At 47.2% G+C, this 27,301-nt stretch overlaps 1 protein-coding gene across 1 annotated transcript in view; it reads right to left on the bottom strand.

Moving 5' to 3' along the window:
* Nucleotides 1-27,301, bottom strand: part of LOC118213147 (myosin-IIIb) — a 43,706-nt gene that overhangs the window by 276 nt on the left and 16,129 nt on the right. Inside the window, exons 6-29 of the mRNA XM_035391871.1 lie at nt 27,059-27,215; nt 24,414-24,516; nt 22,988-23,113; nt 18,675-18,783; nt 18,149-18,265; nt 16,626-16,726; nt 15,545-15,631; nt 14,041-14,106; nt 13,401-13,514; nt 12,817-12,928; nt 12,056-12,099; nt 11,656-11,721; nt 11,176-11,295; nt 10,564-10,649; nt 10,077-10,124; nt 9,336-9,383; nt 7,796-7,887; nt 6,720-6,896; nt 6,019-6,149; nt 5,412-5,608; nt 4,016-4,105; nt 2,410-2,575; nt 1,599-1,949; nt 542-602 (exon numbers count right to left, since the gene is read on the bottom strand). Of these exons, the coding sequence (XP_035247762.1) occupies nt 576-602; nt 1,599-1,949; nt 2,410-2,575; nt 4,016-4,105; nt 5,412-5,608; nt 6,019-6,149; nt 6,720-6,896; nt 7,796-7,887; nt 9,336-9,383; nt 10,077-10,124; nt 10,564-10,649; nt 11,176-11,295; nt 11,656-11,721; nt 12,056-12,099; nt 12,817-12,928; nt 13,401-13,514; nt 14,041-14,106; nt 15,545-15,631; nt 16,626-16,726; nt 18,149-18,265; nt 18,675-18,783; nt 22,988-23,113; nt 24,414-24,516; nt 27,059-27,215 (2,735 nt within the window). The 3' untranslated portion in view covers nt 542-575. The remainder of the gene's footprint in view (nt 1-541; nt 603-1,598; nt 1,950-2,409; nt 2,576-4,015; nt 4,106-5,411; nt 5,609-6,018; nt 6,150-6,719; nt 6,897-7,795; nt 7,888-9,335; nt 9,384-10,076; nt 10,125-10,563; nt 10,650-11,175; nt 11,296-11,655; nt 11,722-12,055; nt 12,100-12,816; nt 12,929-13,400; nt 13,515-14,040; nt 14,107-15,544; nt 15,632-16,625; nt 16,727-18,148; nt 18,266-18,674; nt 18,784-22,987; nt 23,114-24,413; nt 24,517-27,058; nt 27,216-27,301) is intronic.

Raw genomic sequence — 27,301 nt, 5'->3', positions numbered from 1 at the left:
AAAGAACAGACCATGATTGACATGAACAACACATCCAACCTCAACTATGAATTTGTGGGACCATGTCATTTGTGGCATTTACTGTATATCATGGTTTTTTTTTAATTTTTTTTTATTTTTATTTTTTTTAAACATTCCATTTAAGAAGCAGGCACTATATGCAGAAAACAGTACAGAGCGCATGGAATTTCAGTTTCCACTGAGTGTAGAACTGTGAATGTGTGTGATGCCATTTACCAAACGAAGTAATTTCAATTCCCAATTTGAATTTGAACATCTAGGCACCCACAAAAATCACTCTTCCTCTTAGGAATATGAGAATGTAATAAGTTAGCTAGGCTGTGTGAAGTTCAGAGAGAGAGGGGGAACAATAACATCAAAATATGCAGTAACAATGTAAAATTATGAAGTTATTAAAATTATATATATAAGATTGAAATACAGTATATACTATGTATGTGTGTGTGTGTATGCAATATAACGCATGTCTGTGATTTGCAGTTGTGACAGAGACGGATGATGGAGTGTTAGTGTCTCTCACCAGTGCAGTTTTCCAGGCACCAGGACTCGAAAGGCTACTGATCGTGATTGGCTGCGAAGTGCTGAGAGAGACAGAGGAGAATCAATCAGGACTGAGTGGCAGCCACATTCTGTTACAATCGCCTCGCACAAACGCGCTTATTTCTGATGAGCGAACCCAGTGAACACTTGACCGTTTCCCGTTTGCACTCGAAAGCAGGCAGGGCTTGTGACTCTTGCCTGAAATGAACACGCTACACAGGGGTCAGGAACCGTGCACTTCCTCAAGAGACTGTTCACGTTTTGAACTCATGGGAACGTCCTTAAATCAATCAAGCAATCGAGGGGATAAGAGTCACAGTAGTACTAACCTGCACCCAATACATAAACAAACAAATGCATAAATACGCCAAAGGATTGTTGATGAAATGCAAACACTAGTGGCAATTTCGCAATCATAGTAAGAAAAGTAGCCACGAGCGGGTTCAGCCTAAAAAGCTTCGGTACTTTTGCATGAGACAGCAGGCAAATTATTCTTGAACGGGCAACAGAGCAACTGTTTGGCTTACAAGTGACGACAGGCTTTACTCCAAACCTTAGCAGGCAAGTCTTGAGCACCCTCAGGGTTCAGTAATTTATCTTTCACTCCCACAATTAAAATGTGAAGGGATGACAGTAAACGTTCAAAACATCCATGGGAAAGGACTCTTTGTTTTGTTTTTTTACGATATATATATATTTTTAGGGCTTTTTCAGCTTTATTGGACAGAACAGTGTAGAGAGTAAGAATGGAGAGCAAGAGAGAGGGAGAGGCATGTACCAAAGGTCACGCGGTCAGATTCGAACTGCAGACATTGCGACTCGTAATGAGCACATGGTCAGTGGTCTACAGGCTGTGTCACGAGACACCCCCAGAAAGGACACATTTCTGACAAACTTTTCAGAAAAGAACAGCGAGGGCCTCGTGAGCTCGTTCGTTTCAGAAAAAGGTACATTTCTGAGGTCCTCGTTTCAGAAAAAGGTGCATTTCTGAGGTCCTCGTTTCAGAAAAAGGTGCATTTCTGAGGTCTCCGACTCACCTGCTGAATCTCTCTCATGGCCAGGCGAATCGAGGGGTACAGACGGGGCACGGGTCTGCTCTTGGAGCCGGCCTCGGCTTCGTCCTCGTGCTCCGCACCCTGCGGGTCGTCCCGCCTCTCCCCGCTCTCCGCCCAGAACCGGCGGTCCGGGACCCTCCTCTGGACCGCGGGCCTCTGGTCCTCCGGGCCCGGGTTCTGACCCGGCCGGATGAAGAGCCTCTGAAGGTCCAGGTACGCCCGGTCCGGCCTGGGCTCAGGCTCCTCCCCCCCAGGGGCGTGGCCTCTGTCGGCGAATGAGGGGGACAGCATGAGGTTCTTCAGCTCTTCGTAGTCCGGCTCCTGGTCGCACATCTGGAACGGCAAAAACACAAATTGCCTGTGAGGGACCCTGTATATCTAGGGACCAGTCCATGTGGACCACTGCTCCAAATACAGGGCCTAGCCTGTCAAAATCAAATCAATTTTACTTGTATAGCACTTTTTACAAACAATCACAAAGATGCCTTATAGAGTAGCAGAAAAAGCAAAAAGAGATGCAAACCGCATATACATGAGGTGAAAAACTCCCACTGGGGAGGAAAATTCCTCAAACAGGCGAGAAAAAACTCCCGAATGGGAAGAAATCTCAAGAGGAACCCGGCTATAAAGGGGCGCCCTTCACCCACCCGAGCGATCCCGTGACCTCAGGGCGAGGCAACAAGGCTGGAACGGTCCAAATAAGGCCGGAGCGGGTTGTGGACCACCGCTCTGAATAAAGGGACAGGCCCTTGCCAGGTGGGTCCCAGGGGTGCCCCAGGTGTGTTGAATTTACCTGTCCGCAGGGCACAGTGAGGACCTCCATGAAGGGCTTGATTCCCACGCGGGCGTGGTGCGCCACCAGGTCCGGCAGCGAGGAGTGGGCTCTGTCCTCCCCCAGGATCACGTACTTCCCGTTGGTCTGCATCTCGATCATGTAGTGTCTGCAGCGGTCTTTGCCCCTGTACAGGGGATTACCCATAACTCTCGGCTAACCTTCACACTTTGGGTCACAATATTTCTGCACTACCCCATCATATTTACACCCAACCTCCCATGTTTCCTATGCATTCAGAATATGCTGGTCAAAATAACAAGGGCTGAGTACTGTCCCAGTTAGATTAATTGACTTGTGACTAATCTAAGTATGTTTTAAAAAAAACCTGTCAGGACATGAAGTTGTTGATGAAGTTACTTCATTCAAATATTTTTATGCCAATCACTGTCAGTTACCGTTGGCAAAGGAGCCCTTTTCAGGTCTGTACATGAACCACTGGAGGCAAAAGATTCACAGATAAAAGAAAACCCTGTGACTCTCACTGCTTCCCCCCACAACTGAATAAAGTAAGAAAATACAAGAAGAGAGCCGACTGTCTGCTGTCCTTTTAAATAAACGCCCCAAGGAAGTTGAGGCTATGAATACGACTAAAACACATAAAGGAAATTAAAACACACAGTCTAATACATGTCACTAACTAATTATATTAATTAATTTGTAATAATAAACAGAATTAATTCATACTTACACATACAGCTATATAACACAAACCAGAAAACGCTATGCTGCTAAAATTCAGATTTAAATGGTCAAAACGTACGTGCCCCATTGCCTCTGTGATGACTTCAAACGTAAACTTAAATGTAAACATTAAGTTAACAGTAGAATACTGCCGGGGCTTGCAGCTGGGTACTGAAGTCATGTCCGGATCGCAGCCCAAGAAAAGCACGACTCTGGCCAGTCGCAGACTTGGAGATGGTTCACCGAGCGGCAGGAGCTGAACAGTAGCAATAGCGGCACCGTCCAATCGGACTGCGCCACACCTACGACGCCACCGCGGAAGCCGTCACCCAGCTTCTGCACATGCTCAGTAGGCCAGCATACCTGTACGATAGCGTGTAGCCCTCCCGGCTAGCTGGCATACCTGTACGTTAGCGTGTAGCTCTCCCAGCTAGCCGGCATACGTGTACGTTAGCGTGTAGCGCCCGCCGGCTAGCTGGCGGACCTGTACGTTAGCATGTAGCCCTCCCGGCTAGCTGGCGTACCTGTACGTTAGCGTGTAGCTCTCCCAGCTAGCCGGCATACGTGTACGTTAGCGTGTAGCGCTCACGGCTAGCTGGCATACCTGTATTTTAGTGTGTAGCCCTCCCAGCTAGCTGGCGTACATGTATGTTAGCATGTAGCCCTGCCGGCTAGCTGGCGTACCTGTACGATAGTGTGTAGCCCTCCCGGCTAGCTGGCGTACCTGTACGATAGCGTGTAGCCCTCCCGGCTAGCTGGCGTACATGTATGTTAGCGTGTAGCCCTGCCGGCTAGCTGGCGTACATGTATGTTAGCGTGTAGCGCTGCCGGCTAGCTGGCGTACCTGTATGTTAGCGTGTAGCCCCCCGGCTAGCTGGCGTACCTGTACGATAGCGTGTAGCCCTCCCGGCTTTGTCCCACACGGATCAGGAAGCAGCCGACGGACTTGTCTGTCAGGAGATCCTCTGCTTGCCTGGAGAGAACACACAATTAAGAGTCAGCGTCGGCAGGGGGTGGGGGGGGCAGGTCTCATTATCTCAGTGAAACCTGACAAGACTGAACTCCATGGACACGGACACCCCCCCAAAGCAATAGACACAGCTTACATTCACTTCAAAGCCCCCCCCAACAATGTTACCAACATGGCACAAGAATTAATCAGCTCCTGACGATACGTGAAGATACTGGATTATTCTGTTGTTCTATTTTTACTACCCAGGGGGATTTGTTTTTGGGGGGAAGTGGGTGGGGGGGGGGGGGGGGTATGGAGTCATTACTCACAGGAGACAAGAGAAAACTCATTTCCTATGCCCGCTCAGATCAGAGAAGAGGACTCACACAGGATATTTGCAGATTACCTTTGTTTGTGTTACTGAAAACTATGTCTATTATTATCCTTTATTCTACACACAGTATTCTTCATAAACATACATTGGTTCATAAATCTGGTGTCCATCATACATTCATTCATAAACTATTTATTCATCAACTTGACAATGGACAGAATTTACAAAACAAAACTTGTGAAGGATATGATTTAAGAAGTTGATGACTGTTAGGATTATGATGATGACAGTAATCGTGAAGGTGGTGATGATGATTGTTGTGAGGTTGATGGTGAGAATAATGATAGAGATGTTAGTGATGATGATAATTATCATCATGTTGCTGATGATGGACAGTGATGGAGACATATATGTGATATGGACAAATGATGATGATGGTGGTTATGCCAAAGATGATGACAGTGGTTATGATGATGATGGTGATGACGGAAATGGCAAAGACTACGTCAGAGATTATGATGATGATGATGATGATGGCACTTATGTTGACAGTAAAAGTGAAGATTATGATGGTGATTAAGATGATGGTGGTGGTGGTGCTGATGATGATGGTAACAGTGAAGATGATAATGGTGATGTTGATGGTAATGGTGAAGATGATGACAGTGATTGTGACGATGGAGAAAGTGCTGATGAAGATGATGATGGTAACAGTGAAGCTGATGAAGATGGAGCTGGTTATGGTGGTCATAATGAAGATGGCGATAGTGATGTTGATGAAGATGGAGCTGGTTATGGTGGTCATAATGAAGATGGCGACAGTGAAGCTGATGAAGATGGAGTTGGTTATGGTGGTCATAATGAAGATGGCGACAGTGAAGCTGATGAAGATGGAGCTGGTTATGGTGGTCATAATGAAGATGGCGATAGTGATGTTGATGGCGCTGACAGTGAGGACGGCAGTATGTGAGGGGCGGTGGCAGAGACCCTGACCTGCGTGTGATCATGCCGTGGAACCAGCAGGGGAACGCCCCGTTCCTCACCACCTTCCTGGCCTGGGTCTCCTTGAACCAGCGGACGGTCTTCCTCCGCTTGGTGTGCCTCTCCTTGGCCCGCTCCTCCCCCCCCTGCTGTCCCACCAGGTGGGCCAGGTCACTGTCCACATCCAGGTCATTGTCAAAAGGCATGGCCTGCCAGGAGAAGATCAGGGGGAAATAAACTATCGAGGCCAGGCCTCCACACACAGCTCATAATAAGATATCATCTTCATTGATGTCATTTTCATTTAAATCATGATTACAGTAAGAATGACGACAGTTTATACTTTATACAGAAGACTCAAAGTACCCCAATACTTGTTTTTAATGATGTGTCATATTTATTTTTACTTGTTGCCTGATTTCAGTGCCTTACATAAACCTGACAGGACTTTCAATTTCATCTCAAGGTTTTTTTTTTTAATGCTAAACCAAATTTCTAAATAAATAAATAAATAAATACTAAGTTGTGACCCAATCCACTACTGGATTCCAGCCCTTCGCAGAGAAGAGAGGAGACACAAGGCTGTCTGGGACGGGTTAGGTGATTTTGGGCACCACACCTGAAACTGCTTGCTACGCGGCCGGGGGACAGGGGCGAGACGGGGGGCCTTCGGACTCCCTGGCAGGATGGCACGAGGTCTGGGCTGGGGCTTCTTCATCCTCGGTAGGGGGACAGGTGGGGAAACTGGTCCTGGAGCACGAGTGCATGCGCATACACACACACACACACACACAGACACAGACACAGACACAGACACAGACACAGACACAGACACAGACACAGACACACACAAAGAAAACATTCAAACAATGGACCTGTAACCTCTCTAATCTGGCAGTGGTGTAGGATGCAACTGATAGGATGCCAGTTAGTATGCATGTGACTGAGAGGGTGCCAGTTAGTATGCATGTGACCGATATGACTCCAGTTAATGTGTGTGTGACTTACAAAATGCTAGTTAATATGAATGTGACTGACATGACCCTAGTTAAAATGTGTGTGACTGACAAGACGCTAGTTAATATGCATGTTACTGATATTACTAGTTTATATGCATGTGACTGACAGGACACCAGTCAATATGCATGTCACTGATATGACTGTAGTTAATGTGTGTCACTTACAGGATGCTAGTAAATACACATGTGACTGACATGACGCTAGTTAATATGCATGTGACTGATAGGATGCTACTTAATATGCATGTCACGGATACGGAAGGGCAGTGCTAGCATGGGCGGCACACGGGGAGCTCCTCACTCTTGTTCTCTCGCCCCGCGTCCTGACGCTTCTTCATCTCCTCTTCCTCCTCCAGGAGCTGCTGCCTCCTGGCTGCCTCCTCCTCTTGCTCCTCCCTCTCCCGCTGTGCCTGCCTCTGTCTCCGCACCTCCCCCAGCAGCGCCAGGTACCTCCTCCGGCACCTCACCGCCCGCCGGTCTGCAGAGAGCAAACGCTCCCGTTTAAGGAGAGTCAACTGTGCACCATCCATCACACAGATCTGCATGTGATCTGTACGGGCTGAAACTGCATGGCCACACTTTGCACTGACTCATACATGTAATATAGAGGTCAGAGGGTCTGTATGCAGCACCTGTTTGTGAACAGGTGCCTGCGAATTAGCACAGTGATGACCAGTGCCTGGGAAGCCACAGGATGTGCTGGTTTTCCTTCTCAATCAGCAAATAATCAGCTGATTGCACAATGGTTTCCGCTTTCCAGGATTCTTGGGTCTATATTTGCCACTAATGTGATGGTGACAATGAAAACCAGCAGACCCTGTGACTGTGCAGGATCAGGGTTAGCCTCAGTTTTTGTTCCTATCAAACCACCTCAGGTGGACGTACCTACCAAGTCAACAGATCATTGAAAGCAAAACACACTGGCAACAGCTTTACCATAAAAACAGAACGTGAGCATGTTCCGGCAAGTTCCAGGCCTAAAGCTTGTGAAACCAACTGTAGTGGAAGTCCTATTCAATGTCAAATTTTCTGCAGATTTACTGGAATTTTCAGGCCGGTCCTGCCCAAGAGTAAAAAAAAATCAGTATCTGTCCATTTACGCTGTCAGTTTGTGAGATTCATGCTTCCATGCCGTAGTGGAGGAAGAACGGAACCTGAACAGAAGAGTCTGGCCTCAGGGTTAGAGGTCCCATTACTTTCAGTGCTCTGAGCTGCTTTAAGTCAACTACCCTGAAAGCTGTACAGCCATCACCTCTCAACCTAACTTTCTTGGCCAGAGTTTGTGTGAAACAGTTACAGGTACAGGCTGTGCGTATTCGAACCCTTGCGCGGTCTGCAATGGGACCCCCTGTGCGGGACGTGTGAGGGGACACTCACTCTTCTGAAGGACCAGCGCGGCTCTCCCCAGTCTGTCCAGGAGCCTGGCCAGCTCCTCCTGGTGAAAGTATTTAAAGAACAGACGAGCGGACCTGCGTGGGGAAAATGCAGATATTTCGGAGGGTGAAGATCTTGATTCGAACGTTCAAATGCCACTTTGCTCTCATCATAAGCGGACAAAACTGAAAATATATTACTTTGTGGAAAACTGAAACATTCCCATACAAGTCTGCTCAATAAATATTCCCCTAAAAACACACCTACCAGAAGTCAATTGTGTAGAGAGAGAGAGAGAGAGAGAGAGAGAGAGAGGGTGAGTAGAGAAAGAGAGAGCTATCCAACAAATCTTTCTTTCCCACCCTCCCTCCCATTCATCGGAGAACCGTGACAGCTGTGATTACACCTGGCAGCATCAAAGAGGACCAGGACTCAGTCCAAACAGGAGGGAGGCACCAAACAAACAAAAACCCCGCCGTTTAAAATGTCAACGGCCAAAAAGGGCGTCTATTTGAATACACGTCCCGTCTCTGTCTGTGGAAAACACGTCCCGTCTCCGCCAACTCTCAAAACTAAGAAGCCTTCTCTCGTGATGTATGTGGAGACACATTCTGATGCCAGGCTGCACAAGCCAGAGGCACTTCCACATCTACCAAGGTAGACAGCGATCTGTATAGAGGCAGACTACTGGCCAAAAGAGGCCGCAGGCCCTCATTTGCGGTCTCCTTCTGTATAACTGTTAGCACAAAATAAATGTTAAAATCTTATTTTGGAGTCAGATAACCAAGATAGCATCAAAATAATCCTGTTCCCGTAGCACAGGGTAAGACTAAAAGCATTCCTCCACCACTCAGATACTCATGCTGTTTCTTTAAATATTGTTTCCAAACTTCAACATAATGTTTCCACAAACTGTACATGATTTTTCCGAACTCCTAACTTACCCAATATGATGCATACTGACTTTAGATGTACTGTAATGGATTACTTGACAGTGACAGATTCGCTACAGTATTACTCAGGAAGATACCAGAATGGCATTAAAATTATGAAAACCCATTAAATAAGGATTTATCAACAAAATGTACCGCACGGCTACACATTTAAAAAAATCTGTACTGGGGGTCATTCCACACCATGCAAGCTTGCCAAATCCAACGTGTTGAATTTTAATTCCTTTAACTCTCATAAACATCCTTAATCTCTCCTTTTGGGCAACAGTGACAGGATAAGATACTGCGAGATCCATCAAAAGAATTTAAATAAAAAATGCATTTGGAAACTTTTAATGAGGTCGTCCTCTTGCCGTTCGTGGAACATGAGCTGGAAGCCTTCATTTCATGCATCGACGATCACTGTCTAGTATACAAGACACTCCTCAAGTAAAGAGGGTGAGCTTTTCTATCCTTTGCATCTTAAGTTGCCACTGAGCACTGTGGGACCCCATTTATCCAGGAACTGCAACTGAGTAGTAAGGACAGGAAGGAGAGCAACATCTCTTTGGTGATAAACAGTCTCTACACGTATATACCAGTGAACTTACCCACATTTCCATCCATGGAGCTCCGTGAGATTCAGAACTGACATGCAGCTGAAAAACAGAAGTTCATTCATCTTAGTCACCACAAGGGGGCCATGGCATCAAACAATTATGATCATTAAAAAAAATGCAACAAAATGGGACTTTTTATTAACTGCGTTTTGCTAATCAATGCTACATGTATTTTTTTTTTTTCCACACCAGCTCAAAGCAATGTGACCTCTGACCTAAGGTAGGCCATTATCGCTTGAAGAGGATATGAATGTTAGTTGCCAGTAGGCATACCACCATCACCCTTCTCACAGCACACTGCTCACGCTAAGCTACTGTTTGGATGGGAGACCTCCTTAGAAAGCCACGTTGCTGCAGGAAAGGGGTATTGGTAGGCAGTACTTCCTCTGGACCAAACATAAACCCAGTGACCCGGCACACTGATGGGGCTCATAGGTTAAAACCCTTCAGATGAGAAATTAAACCACGGATCCGCCTCACTGGGGTCAGTGAAGATGACTTTTCACCAGAGTAGAGGTGTTAACCCCAGTGTCCTGGTCAAAATCCCACAAAAGCTACCCCTCTACGTACCTGGTAACCGAATCACCCCACACACCTCTAACTGGCCACACAGTCCTCTGCATTCCCTCACACTGATTCCCGAGATCATCGTAAAACAGAACTGAGGGCTACTTGGTTAAAAAAAAAAAAGGCTAAACAAAAAGAAACTGAAGCGCTAAATGCTGTCCTTACCTTTCTTTGTTCAAGGGCAGGTCGGGCTTCAGCAGAAGGATCCCGTACCTGAGGGACAAAAGGCAAGGCCTCATTCCAACGGCAAAATGAAAAAAGGGATTTGCACAAAAAAGAAAAAGAAAAAAGTATGACTTCAGGTGCAACAGGAGATTTACAGTGATACCCAAAATATCCACGCACACTGAATACTTGCAAGAAGTCACCAATCACCTCGATTTATTAAGCGTGAAAACAAAATGAACTTTCTGTCTGCAGACCTTCATCAGAGCCTGTCAAAAAAAGATCACAGCTTGTTTTCACACTTAATAAACTGAGGTCACTTTTTCCAAGTATTAAGTGTGCCTGGACCTTTTTGTTATCATTGTCTCTCACCTGAGCCCACTAATCTGAGCTCTCCGAATCACGTGTCGGAAACGTTACGCGGCAGAAGAAGCGAATTATGGGATGTTTTTTGCGATAAGGCCGGGGACGGCAGTGGGACACACACCTCTGCGCAAACTCTTTGAAGGAGGGGCGCCAGGAGAATCCGTCCCGGCGTATCCGGATCGTCTCCAGCAAGCCATTGTACCGCAGCTTTAAGGAGACGGAGAGAAGGGCTCTGTAATTGGTGGCTACGTAACCAGGGTAACCTCCTTGAAAGCAAATCACCATCAATGTCGCTGGTCTTATGAACATTCATACCCGCGATAGTGTCGTATAATTACATTACATTACATTACAGGCATTTAGCAGACGCTCTTATCCAGAGCGACTTACACAACTTTTACATAGCATTTTACATTGTATCCATTTATACAGCTGGATATATACTGAAACAATTTCGGTTAAGTACCTTGCTCAAGGGTACAACGGAAGTGTCCTTCCGTTAGGTTGCAGGTTTGATTCCCATGTAGGACACTGCTGTTGTACCCTTGAGAAAGGCACTAATCAGACTAAAGTAAAGCTGGAAATAGTAACACAGTCTAGCTACTGTACCATTACAATACAATGTGGTGTAGTCTGCCAACACAATCTGGCTGTTACTGATAGCCAGTTTCACTTTCATAACCTTAAATCAATCAACCATCAATCCATTTCTGCAATGATGGCCAAAACCCACCTGATCCATCACGATTTTGCTGTCCACTTCATCGGGCTGCTTGTTGGTGTTGGGCTTGATGCAACGCACAAAGTGCGGGTTGGCTGCAAACATCTTCTCCATAAGGACAGCTAATGAGTGCTGTGGGTTGGGGGGGGGGGTGGGTTTGGCAAATCAGTGGTAAGGATGTTGACTTCCAGGAGGCTCCTGGCATTGTTAAAATCAACGGTTTCACTTAGTCAGGAAAGATCTTTCCACAAGAACCTACACCACAGCAGGCAGTGTGCTGTCAGCAGCAGAACTGGGACAGACACGCATTTATTTACAAAACTTTTCTTTTTAAAGCCATTAAAATAAAATAAAAATCCTTTACAATAGTAATTGTGCGGAAATACTTCCCAGCAGAAATACTTCAGTGGTTTTTACTGACAATGGACCGCCTGGGATGATAGTTTTCTAAATGAACGAGCCCCACTCTGAAACACAGACCAAGCTTCTCACCCTGAACTGAGCGCCGACGGACTGTTTCCTGGTCGAGTTGAAATTATCGGCGGCAGCTTGAACGAGCTGAAATCGAGACACAAGAGAACAGACCGCATTTTAGCGGGTTCATCTCAGCATTAAACACAATACATTAGTGTACCTGCAGAAGTGAGGGTTTTACTGGGCAATATCAATACCTTTAAACACAATACATTAGTGTACCTGCAGAAGTGAGGGTTTTACTGGGCAATATCAATACCTTTAAACACAATACATTAGTGTACCTGCAGAAGTGAGGGTTTTACTGGGCAATATCAATACCTTTAATCAAAATGGCATTGCAGTAAATCAGATTACACCAATGAATGAAAAAATAAATAAATAAAAATATAAACTGAGAACTGAACAGATTCTGTACTTTGTCTTTACGTGGCATCAGGGTTCCTGTCCGAGATATTGTTGCTGAAATTCAAACAGAAAAAAACCCAAATGATTCAGTCGATTCCACAAACATTTAGTTATTGTTGTACACGTCTAAAGACATTACATGACAGAACACTGTCGATAAACATTATCAGCTTACATTACAGTTATACACCCTCCTATGCTCATTCTGCATTCAAAAGATCTTTACAAGAGACTGTGTGAAAATACACAGAGCAGGATTCAACCCCATGATCCTTAGCTCCTAAACACATATCTCACACTGCCGTTTCACAGTATGGGCATCTATAATATATATGGGCAATTTAGAGTGCTGGTAGCTTACATACATAGTCAGAATGAGGGGGAAAAAGTCAGAAATAACACAAGCTAATAATTCAAGTGAAAATGCAACATGAACAACAGACTGGTTCTATTGTTTCTCCATAATAAAATTGGCACATTAGTTAGATCAACAGATTAAAATGAGTACATAAACAAGATATATAACAACATCAACAATATGAACAAGAGGATGACCAAAATAAACAGAGTCACAGGAAGAAACAACAAAAACTTAAATTACATGTGCAACCAGGCTCTGGGAACAGGATATGTGCCTCAGACGGAGTTTTCTACTAATTGAGTGGACTAAAGCAGAAGCCAGAGGGCAGGATGTGGAATTCTACACGTGGGCGGGGCCGGCTGTCACCGGGGAACGGTTACTATGGTAACGGTGAGGTGAAAAAGCGGCACCTGTGAAGAGCACGCTGAGCAGGGGTGTGACGCTGTTGATGAACAGGCCGCGGATGCTGGCGGGAATCGTGTCCCGGTTCTTCTCCAGGAAGCCGCTGCCGTTGTACTGGACCTGCGGGAACAGCCAATCAGAGCTCAGGAGTTCCGGACATGGCCAATGAGCCTGCAGCGCTCTCTCAGCACCTTCTCCCACTGTCGGACCCTTCTTATTCTACACTCGGAGACTGCAGCCACTCACAAAACTGTTTCAAGGACCTACTTCCACACTGCGATGCACTGAAGATGTGAGCTCTAGATGTGAGCTTGGGGTAGCAGTGTAGTATAATGGGTTAGGAGTTGGTCTTCTAACCTAAAGGTCACAGGTTCGATTCCCGGGTAGGACACTGCCGATGTACCCTCGAGCAAGGTACTTAACCTACATTGCTTCAGTGTATATACAGCTGTATAAATGGACACAATGTAAATGATATGCAAAATGTTGTGTAAGTCGCTCTGGATAAGAGCGTCTGCTAAGTGCCTGTAATGTGATGTGATGTAATGTAGCTCTGTGCTCCAGTCTGAGGGCAGCGGACAGTGGAGCTCACCTTCCCAGCATAGTGCACGACGGTGAACAGCGGGTTGTGGCTGCGGACCACCTCGTAGTGCGGGTGGCTCTTAAACTTGCTGTTCAGTTTGTCAACAAAGGTTTTATCTGTGGCCTAGATGGGATCGACAGGGCAGGGGGGAAAAAGAAGCAATTTTCAGTTACTGCAGCGACGTAATCACTGTGCATCTTAGAGCAACATATAACCAATTTAATATTTAATAACAACATATCCCTAGTCTTAAGGGCGGTATTATAGTTCTAGTTTCAGGAAGTTCATATTATTAGGCATATTATGACTGGGCTGAGACAAAATTAACTCGGAAGCATACTGCCACCTGCTGGCCAATGTGAAAACTTCAGAGAATCGTTTCCAATTCTAAAGGACTGGGAAAGCTGTACAAAATAAGTAATTGTACCTTACTGAACCCGTGTTCAGCAGTTGTCTACGATCATGAAAATGCACTTTTGTACGTCGCTTTGGATAAAAGCGTCTGCCAAATGAATGTAATGTAATGTAATGGAAAGGACTCCATTCATTTTGGAGCACAAAGGTCAGCTTAATGTTGATTGTTGACTAAACAGTCAGATTTTACATTGAGCCATACACGGAGAAAGATCACTGGCAGGGAACCTTTTACCTGAGGAAAGGCACTCTGCTCATCCAGGAGAGAGAAGATCCCAAACGGCTTGGTAAGGAAGAGATCCTGCAGGGAGGAGACCAAACAGCAATCACACTCTGATGTTACATCATTTACATCATCATAAAAAATCTAAAAGCAAGTCCACTGATTTGATAAGCTGAGTTACAGTTTCATAATTACAGTACATGTACGGTAAGCCTCTCCAACTTGAGCGAGCAGTTCAGAATGCTTTTTAAGTCGGAGGTATGACCACAGTCAGGCTGGGAATACTCAAATCTGACCCTCGGGGCCAGTAGCACTGCTGGTTTTCATTCCTCCCCTCTAATCAGGGACTCATTTAAACCTGACGCTCCAGGTAAATTTAATCTCTGGCCAATCAGTGACATTACTGGACTATGGACAAAAGAGAAAACCAGCCAGATGAGGACCTTTAAGGTCAGATTTTAGTGTCTCTGCTCTGGGCATTAAACTCTAGGAAAAACAGTAAATCTGGAACGAGTGGAGTTTTGCTCGGGTTGAAATCAGAAAAAGCAGAAGACACAACCCGCTGCAGGACTGAACTCTGACTTCTGTGCCCTATGGTGTTCATCACGGTATTGGAGTGACCCATTTTTTTCCCCCTGAAGTTCTCTCACTCTACCACTAGATGGCCCCTGTTCCCATTAAAACTCCAGAACCACTGAACTAACACAAGCAGTATCCACATCAAACGGTATCCGCGAGCACAGGGACGCAGCCAAAATGACATGCTTTTAAGGGAAAGCTGCATTTTTATAGAGCAGTACTGAGGGCGCCGTGTGTTTATGAAAGAATGAATGGCCACAGGGAGTCTGTGTGCAGCGCGCACACACACGCACACACACACACGTCAGCCACGAGCGTAGACTGACGAGGCGCAGGAGAGGCCAGAACACCAGGCCACACCGAGCCACACCGAGCCAAGCCGGGTTTCGGAGGGCTTGTAGAGACGGCAGAATGCAGCTCTGTGCTGACGCTGTTTATGTTATCCATGCACCGGACAACGACTGGGGAACCCCACCACCACCCGCGCTTTGGGTTCGGGAATCAGAACGCCACCCTGTCTCCCTCCCTCTCCCCCCTCCCTCTCTCTGTTCCTACTTCTCCCTCCTCCCCCTCTCCTACATCAGCATTTTCCCTTCCTGTGATTTAGGGCTATGTCCCGTGGGCTAGGTACGACATTCAGCAGTTACTACAGCCTCTGTTAATGTGTGTGTGTGTGTGTGTGTGTGTGTGTGTGTGTGCATGTGTGCATATTGTACAATAATTTTAAAACACTTACTTTGGTTATTTATAATTTTTTCACATTGTGAAGTTTTGCAAATTATGGACGATGGAGGAAAATGCACCCAATTTCACCCAGTGTCGGTGCTGCAGCGAGTCCGTGCCGCAGTGTCAGTGCCGCAATGTCAGTGCAGCAGAGCGTCAGTGCCGCAGTGTCGGTGCTCCTCCTGACCGCCCAGCAGTGAGGGTGTTCACTCACCAGGATAGGCTTGTTGTCCTTGAAGTCGATGGTGTCCCACGTGATCCCCTCCTCCTTATACTCCTTCTGCTCCATCAGGAAGATGTGCTGTGCAAAGAGAGAGAGAGGCCAATAAGGCTGTGTGCTCTCCTGCCCCTGCAGGGATCTCCAGGCCCTCAGCTGGTATGTGCAGGGAGGTACCGACCCAAAGGCACCACTTCTTGGGCAGACCCAATCAACACCCAGCCCCTCTGTTCTCTGTGCTGCTGCTCGACTTTTCTATAACGCATCTTCCCCCCCTTTGGAACGGCGTATTTATCAGCACTTATCATCCTCCGCCATCGAGGGAGAGCAGACCAGCACGCGCTTTCCGCCGAAACGTGTGAGGTCAGCTGCGGCTTCCGCTGCAGCTCGCCAGCGCCATCTCCTGATCGATCTGTCTCTCTCACGCCCACGCGAAAGGCAAACAGTGAACGCACTGCATTTATGCAGCGCGTTCTCTCCAGTAACAACTGCACAGAGCGCTTTCCCATGAACGCTTCTCTCATTCACCCATTCACACTCACACTCACAGCCCAACGGTGATCAAAGCAGCCATGCACCACACCAGCCAGCTCAATGGGAGCAATTTGGGGGGTTGGGCGTCTTGCTCAAGGGCGTTTCGACACACTTAAGACCGAACCGATAACTCTCCGGCTGCCAGACAACCATTCTAACTCCTGAGCTAATCTCACCCCCAAAGTACGCGCATGCAAGCAAGCACGTACGTACACACATACACGCACACACATACACGCATGCATGCAAGCAAGCACGTACGTACACACACACGCACACACGGACACACATACACACATGCACGCACGCACGCATGTACACACATACACGCATGCATGCACGCACGCACGCACACACGTACACACATACACGCACGCGCACACACACACACGCACACACACACGCACGCACGCACGCACAAGTGAGACATCTCGTGTACAACGTAAGAGGAAGTCTGCAGATGCCCAACTGGCCAGGGTGGAATGCCTGCCGCTCTTTTTCTCTTTTTTAAACAAAAAGGAAGGCGTAAAAGCGGCAGACTCACGTGGTTAAAGAAATACTGCAGCTGCTCGTTGGCCAGGTTGATGCAGATCTGCTCGTAGCGGTTCACCGCAAAATTCTCAAAGCCGAAGATGTCCAGGATGCCTGCGGGGGGAGGGGGGAAGTGGGTGAGTTGGTCAGAGTGATTTTGGCACCTCCTGCGTGCAAGAGCGACGAACACTCAGCTACTCTGTCGCTTTTCCGTTTTGTGGTTAAAAAAAAGAAAATTCCCCAAGATGCTGTGAAATCAAGGGCTGGGTCTTCAACACTTCATCAGTGGGTTGCCTTGGAAACATCATTTAAAAGAGCACATTAAATATCACTGTACAAAAACGAGCCACTAGGCCAGGGGTGTGAAGCTGAATCCCACGGGGGTCGCTGTGTCTGTTGGTGTTCGTGGTTTCCTTTCAGTCAGCTGCCAGTTAAGGCCTTGAGAACAAGGTGTGTGGATTCACTAGCCAATCAATGGCTTAAAGGAACCACCGGTGCCAAAAGAACCTTGAACTCCAGCAGACACAGCGGCTCTCTAGGACTGGAGTTTGGCACCTGTGCCTTAGGGAGACCGCCAGGGAACAGGCACAAGATGGAGTTGAAGCCAGTGACATACAAAGACTTTTGTGTTGGTGTGAAATATAGGTTAGAGGATCATGCTTGTAAACCAGCCAAACCAGGACTGGTCACAACAGCTTGACTTCATGGCATTCAGATAAAACAAGGCACAAAGGACTGTAAAACAAAAGGGAATAAAAAACACATGCTAACTTGTTAGTGCACTTCAAATGAAGATTTAAATCTGTAGTCTGCAGTCTTTAAAATATCCACCGGTAAAAATGTAAGATACAGTAAGTCAGTGTCAGCAAAAACCACTTTTACCAGCACAGTATAATGGTTTAGTCACTGGGGGGGTTTAAATTTCTTACAGCTGAAATAACAAAAAAAAGGTTTTTCATGACTCTGACCACAATGTAAACCAGGCAGATTTCTCTGGGTAAGGGGACACCACTTCACAGGTCCAAATAAACACTTTCCCTGGGTTCCATTCTGTCAGGAGAACCAGAGGAGAAATGGAGGAGGAGCACAGGAGGAGCAGGGGAGAAGCGGAGGAGAAGCGAAGGAGGAGCGAAGGAGAAACGGAGGAAGAGCGAAGGAGAAGCAGGGGAGAAGCGGAGAAGTGGAGGAGGAGCGGAGGAGAAGCGGAGGAGGAGCAGAGGAGAAGTGCAGGAAAAGCAGAGGGGGAGAGAAGGAGAAACGGAGGAGAAGCGGAGGAGAAGTCGAGGAGGAGCAGAGGAGAAGCAGAGGGGGAGCAAAGGAGAAGCGGAGGGGGAGCGGAGGAGAAGCGGAGGAGAAGCAGAGGGGGAGCGGAGGAAAAGCAGAGGAGAATCGGAGGAGAAGCAGAGGAGAAGCAGAGGAGAAGCAGAGGAGAAGCAGAGGAGAATGGGAGGAGAAGCAGAGGAGAAGCGGAGGAGAAGCAGAGCAGAAGCGGAGGAGAACCTCTGCACAGCCCCCCCCCCCCGCTCTCTCGCGTACCTATTTCGCTGAGCTGGACGTCCAGGTCCACGTCGGGCTCCAGCAGCTCGTTGACCTTGCTGACGATCCAGCCGAACACTCGGCCGTACGCGACCTTGGCGATGGAGTCCCTGGCGTCTGCGGGGAAGGAGCGGAAATGAGACACCCTTCAGCGCCTTTTTAAACATCACATTACCCACACCACTGCAGCCACACACACACACCTGGCACCTGCCTACTGGAGTCTAAGCGTGAGCAGTGCCCTTATAACCCTTATGTTCTCTCTGCTACTGCTTGGTTTTATGCAGCGAGCTCTGCTGCGCTGACTAACAATGCGCACAGCAGCTGGCTCTGCAATTTCCCCGTAAGGCTCAGTGAAAGTGGAAACTGGGCCCCAGGCCTTAGGCCTCACCCTCGGCCTGCTGCAGCTTGGTTTTATACAGTGAGCACTGCTGTGCTGACAGTCAGTGCGCAGGGCGGCTGGCTCTGCAGTTTCCCCGTAAGGCTCAGTGAAAGTGGAAACTGGGCCCCAGGACCTAGGCCTCACCCTCGGCCTGCTGCAGGTTGTGGAAGCGGCGGATGGCCTCCCCGCGGGTCATCGACATGGTGCAGGTCAGGCTCCGCAGAAGCTCCTCCTCCTGGACCCCGAACTGACCCTGGACCAGTGACACACGCGCACACACACACCCATGCGGACACGCACATGCACACATGGACACGCGCACACAGACACACACACACACACACACACACACACACACAGGAGGAAGTAGTAGTAGTAATACTGAGTCAGACGGAGACAGAAGAGGAACCCTGTATTGCAGCAGCTCAGTTCATGTCCGGTGACTTTGTGGTGACATCCTCCTATTTTTTTAAAATTTTGCCATTTTTCTCCCATTTTCTCCCCAATTTTTAGTCGTTATACCAATTCCCCATGTGTATCACAGTCCTGGTCGATGCACTATCCTCCTGTCGGTCTGGGGAGGGTGTAGACTACCACATGCCTCCTCCGATACATGTGGAGTCGCCAGCCACTTCTTTTCACCTGACAGCGAGGACTTTCACTGGGAGAGCGTAACGCGTGCGGAGGTTCATGCTATCTCCCCCAGATCCCCTCCCTGCTGAACAGGCGCCCCGACCAACCAGTAGGAGTCGCTAATGCAACGATCAGGACTCACACCCTCACCAGCTTCCCACCCGCAAACACTGCCAATTGTGTTCGTAGGAACGCCTGACATCCTCCTCCTATTTTACCCCTTATTTGTTGTGAATTGTTTTTTCAGTGAGTGAGCCAAAATCTCCAGCCATTCCGGATTTAAATAATCTAAAAGTAGCCATAATTATCCCAAAACTCCACCAAGCTCTCACGATGTCACCACTTACACAACAACCAGGCACTTTATACTGATGCAAGTTGGACAGAATGTCATCATAGGGATGAAATATGAACACATCATTCCTGTTCTGGCGTGCTTGCACTGGCCCCCCCGACCTCTCAGGACTGACTTTAAAGGGCTTTAACTGGTTCACAATGTTCCCAATGGTTTAGCACCATCGTACATTTCTGCCTGTCAGTCAGCATACAGCGTGTTCCAAGCAGAACACTTGGATCAACAGCGGCTGGTTTACTCCACGTTCCAAAAATGAAACGCAAGAAATCAGGCAAAGCAGCATTTTGTTTTTCCAGTATGCCTCAAAGGTTTGGAATGCATTACCTGTTGTTATACGTCAGGAAACTACTACTATTTTAAGCAACAGCGCAAGACTCATTTTTAAAATCTTGCATTTAACTAGCTTTCTTTTGAATTATTTATTTTATTATTATTTAGTTTTTACTAATTGGTTTTGCTGTTTTTTATGAAATAAGCTTTTATTTTTTTACATTTTTAATGTTCTTTATATATTTTATTTTGTCATTCTACGCTTACTACGTTTTATCAAGTTTTATTTTTTACTTCATTTACTTGAGCTGCATTTTAGTGTATGAAAGGTACTCAATAAATAAAGCTGTTATTATTGTGACAGGCGTGGGTCTGCCTTCAGATCAGACGCAAAGGCGCTTTTAAAACCACTTCCCTCAGGCAGTGTGCTGTCATTGTGCCGAGCCACATTCGCCCTTGCGGAAAATCCAGGTCATGCGATATCATGGCCACGCATGAGAGAATCTCCATGGTGAAGGTTAGAGGTCAGAGGTCAAAGACAGGGCAGTCAAAGCAGACGGTAGCGTTCTGGCCCAAACCTGAGCAGGAAGTCAACAGTCCGCACAACTGCCATTTATAACTACCGGACTGCTCTGCACACCAGTATTACGATGATATACTGATTAATCAAATAAGTTATCAAATCGGTCAGATTTTCAAAAAAAGAGTGTGAACGTCTTTCGTTCTCAGTAAGCTTAGCAGAATAAATACAAAAACTTTAATCATAATCCAAAATGAGTATCGCTTTTGCACAGATAAAAATAAATGAATGCATTTGAGTGTTTATAACAAGTGGCAGAAATGATCTTCATAAACTGAGCCAGTAGACCATAGTTTGGTCAACCAGACACCAAAGAAAAGCCTAACATTCAAGACACAAAAGTCAGGGGTGTGGTCAAGATAGCTCTTTTCTATTTTCGTCCCAAAACGCTTGGTTCTCTTTGAATTGTGTGAATGCCTGGCAGATATTTTCGAGATACAGCTTCAGAGTGCATGCGAGGGCCTTAACCAGAAGCATCGAGTGGCATTTAAAAAAAACTTTCCTGTGAATGCTTCACAATCCAAGCAGCAGCCGCAGAAAAAGGCTCCCTGTAACCACACACTCAACACAGCACCAGCGCAGTTTAGTAAAGACTGGGCCATTTTTTATTTTTTATTTTTAAAAACAGTGTATGTGGACAGGTGACATGGCTCAGGAGGTAAGACCGATTGTCTGGCAGTCGGAGGGTTGCCGGTTCAAACCCCGCCCTGGGCGTGTCGAAGTGTCCTTGAGCAAGACACCTAACCCCTAACCCCTAACTGCTCTGGCGAATGAGAGGCATCAATTGTAAAGCGCTTTGGATAAAAGCGCTATATAAATGCAGTCCATTTACCAGGTGCGGCGTAGTGGGGGGAAGAGTGGGACTGACTACCCAGGGCCCGAATGGGGGGGGGGGAGGGCCTCGAAAAGCCTGGAATGATGCGTGAGAGACATGGATCGAGAGAGGAAGGGGGCCCACAGCAGAGACTGCGCATGTGTAGGGCCCAGAATTCTGTGCTCCGCCCCTGTATGCGGAGAAACGCATCACACAGACATGACGCAGAAAAAAGGGCGGAGTTTAGGACAGCACGCAGGCGCTCCACGCAGAGGTCGTGATGTACCGTGCGCCCGTCCCGTTCTCACAGGACAGAACTGGCACAACCCGCACGACCTGTTAGTCGTACGCGTCGCGAGTGCGACATCACTACGCCCGGCGGGCCTGCTGCCATTCAGATCTCATTCAATTTTACTCTTTGCAAAGCGGCAAACAAATGGAACACGCCCGTCTGCAGCTGAAGAAAACGGTCGGTGGCATAAATATGGGGGACACAACAGAGGAGAGTTGAATCCAACCTTTCACGTCTCGTCCACGGCGCCGTGGACCTATTCCAGGCGCTCGTCAACGAGCCAGGAAACGCTCCACTCTAATAAAAGGGCTTTCTCCCGTCTCAACCAAAAGGGGCGAGGTTTCCAAATATAGCGCTCCACATCCCGCCGCCACGCGTCGCGGTTTATCGCCCCCCGCCAGATGTGGAGCGGGAGCGGGACCAGGGGTCCCAGCGTGCTCGCGGCTCGGGTGGGCGGGGCCACGAAGAGAAGCGCGATAACTCACGCGTTTAAAGAGCAAGGGGGATGGAGGGGGGGTGGGGGTGTGTCCAAGCGCAGGGAGCCCTGGACCTGCCACTCGTCTCCCGAGACGGCATTCAGCAGCCGAAAAGGTCGGAGGTCACCGCGAGAGAAAGCAAAGCAGCGTGGGAAAACAATGACCCTGCTTATTTTACTGCGGGTGCTCAGGGCTGATAAAGCGCCGCCCTTTTCTCAGTGTCATTCATTCCCCGGGAATATTCGGGGCCTGAAAGCCCCCCCCGCCTACATTCTGGAACACGTCAGGAAAGAAAAGCGGGCGGAGGGTAAAACATTTAAGGCGCTCAAAAGGCAAAATGAACAATCAAAAAAAGAAAAAAAAGAAAAAGAGAAAATCGCCGACGAGGCAGAAAGTGGAGCTTAGGCTAGCCGCAATGCCCAGCCACAAAAAGATACAGCTACTTCTGAAACAACAAAGAGAAAAAGAAAAAAAAAGCTAAGACAGTTTGAACACAGTGACTGGTCTTTTGCTTGCACTCGTTTTGACCTCAGTCTTGTTTTGGCAACGCTGAACCTCTCTTTGAATGAAAAAAGAACTACCTTCTTCCTGTCGTCTTTGTGTAATTACTCTGTTCTTTTTCCTCGTTCCTCCACCACTTCGTTATAGCTACTTCAGGAAGAGCATGAGAGAGGAAATGTTATCTATAATAAACATACCACACTGGTGGTATTTACTTGGCCTGGGTGAATGTGTTCAGTCTGTTTAGTTTCATTCAGGTGTTTATTTTAAATTTTGAAAACCAGGTAGGGCCAAACCGGGAGCTGGCGAAATCAAGTTAGGGAGGGAACACCAGGGAACACAGCCACCAGCTCAATCCTTACCGGTGACCCTGAGCATCATGGGAAACTGAGGAAAATGAGGGGGTGCTCAGGGAGTAGCATACATATGAGTAAGACTCAGAGCAGGAGATTGGAGGCAGTGGGAGCCCGTCTGTAGAGAAGGGAATACGTAAAAAAAAAAAAAAAAAAAAAAATTTTAAAGAGCGGGAAACTCACCGCGGTGGCCTTGAGCCAGCCGGACGACTTGGCCGTCACCTTCAGCATCTCGCCGTCGGCCGGCTCGAACATGATGTTGCCCAGGGAGAGGATCCCGGCCAGTATGGTCATCATGTCCACCTTCTCCTGCAGCCCGCGGAGAGAGAGCAGAGGATTCAGCAAAAGGGCGCCAGGCCGCTGAGCCAATATTGACCCAGGGCGCCATGCCAGAGTTCTGCCTAAACGTGGCAAGCCACGCAGTATTTACACTGGAAAGACAAATCCCTCCCCAACAGTACAAAGCAGGCTAAAGGGCAAACAAAGCCACAACATGCAGAACACAAATGCTGGAGGGCATGTTCCTCAGCCTAATCCTTCAGAATGTGTGTTTTGTATTTTTTTACTGACTTTACACGACACATTTTCAAACAAACGGCAGTAACAGTAACAGTAACAGTAACAGTAACAGTAACAGTAACAGGACGGAGTGTGGCACAGTGGGTAAGGAACTGCGCTTGTAACCGAAAGGTCGCAGGTTCGATTCCCGGGTAAGGACACTGCCGTTGTACCCTTGAGCAAGGTACTTAACCTGCATTGCTTCAGTAAATATCCAGCTGTATAAATGGATACAATGTAAAGTGCTATGTAAAAAAAAAAAAAAAAAAGTTGTGTAAGTCGCTCTGGATAAGAGCGTCTGCTAAATGCTTGTAATGTAATGTAATGTAATGTAACAGAAGAGCATGGTTCCCAGGTGATATTTTGTAGCTTTGCAATTTTGGGTAAACACAGGTGCGTTTAAATACACATTCAATACCATAATCAACAAACTGGACAAAATGAGCCTGGGTGAAGGGCTGGAACGAAACGCCAGCAGGACTGTGGGTTGTAAGTGTGGCACCCCTGGGTTAAAAGTAGTCTAAGTCACATTTGCTGGACCCAGAAAGCAGGTTTCCCTCAGCGTGTCGCATACAAAAGGCAGTGTGCTGCCAATTTCTGAGTCACACAATTATCTCAGTGTAATGAGAGAAGCAAACAGTCATCCTTACACAATACCTTTATCTGCAGGGTGGATTGCAGGGTTGGGGTGTCAACTCTTTTTCAAGTCAGTTAATTCCAGAAAATTCTTGAACTAAAAAATGGCTTTATAGTGTGGTTTTTTTGTGGTTTTTTTGGAGAATGTTTTTCCAATTAACTGAATTAACTGATTCACTTCCTGAACGGAAATCCACTCTGGTGTGCTGACGGTTCCAGCATCGTGGCTTTGAAAAGACACCATTTTGAGGACAGGAGAGGAGAATGAGAGAGAGGGAGAGAGAGAGGGATAGGAGAGTGAGAGAGAGATTGAGAGTCAGAGTGAGAGAGAGAGAGAGATAGGGAGGGAGAGAAGGAGAGTGACAGAGAGGGAGAGGGAGACAGACAGAGACAGAGAGAGAGAGAGAGACTTCACCTGCTCCTCGAAGCCCACCATGTCCATGGCGTTGGACACCTCAGCGTACTTCTCACTCCAAACATGCACCATGTCCTCCGCCCCATACCTCCCATTCAGGTACCTGAGGGACAGACAGCCAGACAGACAGACAGCACTCAGGAACTACCATCCATCCAAACCGGTGCCTACCAGCCAGAACATCCATATTTGGGTTTTGAAAAAGCCTCAGTTGCAGCAGAACAGCTACAGCTTCCCCGTGCAAGTGTTGTCCAACAGGGATGCAATTAAGTTCCACTTGCTGGATTTGGCTTTAGGTTTACACTACACATAAATAAGAAGGCCACTGCTGCAGGCCATTTCCTAATTCATGGATATTCCCCGACGAAAAGGATTAGGGAACTATTCAAGGTTTTTTCATGACAATTTGAACAATGCTGTTAAACTGTATGTTGCCGACTGAATTCAATATCCTTTTCACCATTTTATTTACCCAGTAAAGTCACTTTACAATAAATGTGACCCGACAGGCTAGGAGGGAATTTCAGAAATGTTCCGTCACTCGTCAGTGACATCACGTGACCCTTGGAATGGTGACGGGTGGATTTCAGGCACACGCCCCAAATCGCGCAGTTGCACAAGACCTGGGACGTATGAGGGAACGGAAAACCACTGCCAGAGCAGAGCCTTCGCTTCTCCTGCCGTACGGTCCGTCGCACGCCAAAGTGTATCAGCGTAGCGTAGTGGGTAAGGAACTGGGCTTGTAACCGAAAGGTCACAGGTTCGATTCCTGCCGTTGTACCCTCGAGCAAGGTACTTAACCTGCATTGCTTCAGTATACATCCAGCTGTATAAATGGATGCAATGGAAATGCTATGTAAAAAGTTGTGCAAGTCTGCTAAATGCCTGTAATGTAAATTATGTCTGTTATTATTACTAATCCTCCTTTAGCATGTGCACATGTGACCTAAAGCGCTGACATCACAGCGGAATCCATTTCAATTTTAAAAGTGCACACAGCGCATTACAGGCATGCACAACTTCATCTTTTTTTACATAGCATTTACATTGCATCCATTTATACAGCTGGATATATACTGAAGCAACGCAGGTTAAGTACCTTGCTCAAGGGTACAATGGCAGTGTCCTACCCAGGAATCGAACCTGTGACCTTCACGTTACACGACCAACTCCTAACCCATACACACACACACACACACACACACACATATATATATATAGTATATGAAAATGTGATTCATTTTGTTGTGATTCGTGTGATTAAACCTTCAAACTTTTATTGCATGTGTGCATTCCTCATCCATGAATATGATATAGATAACAGATTAATATAGCCTAGATCAGGCGTGCCCAATGTTATCTGACAAAGGGCGGTGTAGGTACAGGTTTTTTGTTTTAGTTCAGCACAACACTATGCTATGCTTGGCCACCCCTGATATAGGTTAATGCAAATATTGGCTCACTTTACCATCTTGTTTGCCAGTCGTCCTGGGTACTTTGCAGATCATTAGCCATTTCAGTCGTAATTAGGAATACGTTTCTGTACTCTGTACTGAAGCCATACATCAAACAGACACTATGATCTTTATCTGAACAGCATATCACAACCAAACTATTATATTGTATTTGTATTTTTTTCATTGTCAGCGGTCCATAAGCAGTCACTCCAAGAAATAATAGGCATGCTTTTCTGAGTTACAATTGATGAAAAAAAGATGACTGAGAAACCCAACTGTACCACTCAGTTTAGTTCATGACCAGCATGACTCAACATGTCAACACAATCATTGCTTATAAAAGCAACAGATATTCTTCCCACCATAAAACTGGGTGTCATAAAAACCCACCACAGACAGACAGGCCTCTCGGTTTCACGGTGAAGCCACACTGTACGCGGCGACGGCCGCCTGTCGCCGCGCCGCGTCCCCACAGTCGGCTGTTTGTGGGCGTGTCACCTATTTTTGACAGACAGTTGTGTTCGTTAAATGTTGACCGGGTTTAATATCGTGTTTCATATTCATTGTCCTGTCTGAATAAAAATCATTTTGCAGTAACCTAGATCTGAAAGATGTTAGTCAGCTGCCTAGATAGGCTGTTTAATGTCTAGCTAGTGAGTAACAACCAACAACAAAAACATTGTCTGGCTAATTAGCCAGATAATGCCTTCAAAGTTATATCTGGTTAGCTAGCTAGGTGGCTGGTAGAAACGAACAACTAGCAACTCATACATTATGAAGATTTTTTTTTGTTTGTTGTTACTCACTATGGCTAGACAATAGACAGCCTAGCTAGGCAGCTTATTAACATTTTTCAGAGCTAGGTTACTGCAAAAATGAATTTTATTCAGACTGGACAGTGATAGTCAAAGTTGAATTTTTGCCATGTCCCCCACGGCCTCGCCGTGCTGCCGGCAATCCCAACATGCTTTGCGGGGTCTGGCCGCCACCCCTCATTCAAAATGAATGGAGGCGCCGCTGCCGCGCGGCGGGGCCGCATATAGTGTGGCTTCACCGTCAGGCTGATCAGGCTTTACTGGAACGGAGGAAACGGGGGCCTAACCTAGCGACCTTAGCGGCGGCTGTTCCGGGCCACGCCCCGCCGCGCCACGCCCAGCCGCTCCCCCCCACCCCCCGGGTGTCTCTCACCTGTACTGCGTGGGGTCCAGCAGGCCGTAGATCTCCTTGTCCTCGCGGGAGATCCCCGCCAGCATGCAGTAGAATATGTGGAAGTTCCGCTCGCCCTCGTCCTGCTGCACCACGCGCGACTTCTCCAGCAGGTACTCGTTGATCTTCGCTCCCTTCACTGGCGGGAACGGACGACACAGAGTCACCACGGAAACGCATGACATCACAATCTGTGAGGCACACATTCTACTGCATCATCAAATA

This window comes from Anguilla anguilla, chromosome 14, assembly GCF_013347855.1.
Source record: "Anguilla anguilla isolate fAngAng1 chromosome 14, fAngAng1.pri, whole genome shotgun sequence".
Taxonomy (NCBI): Eukaryota; Metazoa; Chordata; class Actinopteri; order Anguilliformes; family Anguillidae; genus Anguilla; species Anguilla anguilla.
The sequence above is the reverse complement of the archived record's forward strand: the minus strand, read 5'-3'. Positions and strand labels throughout refer to the sequence as shown.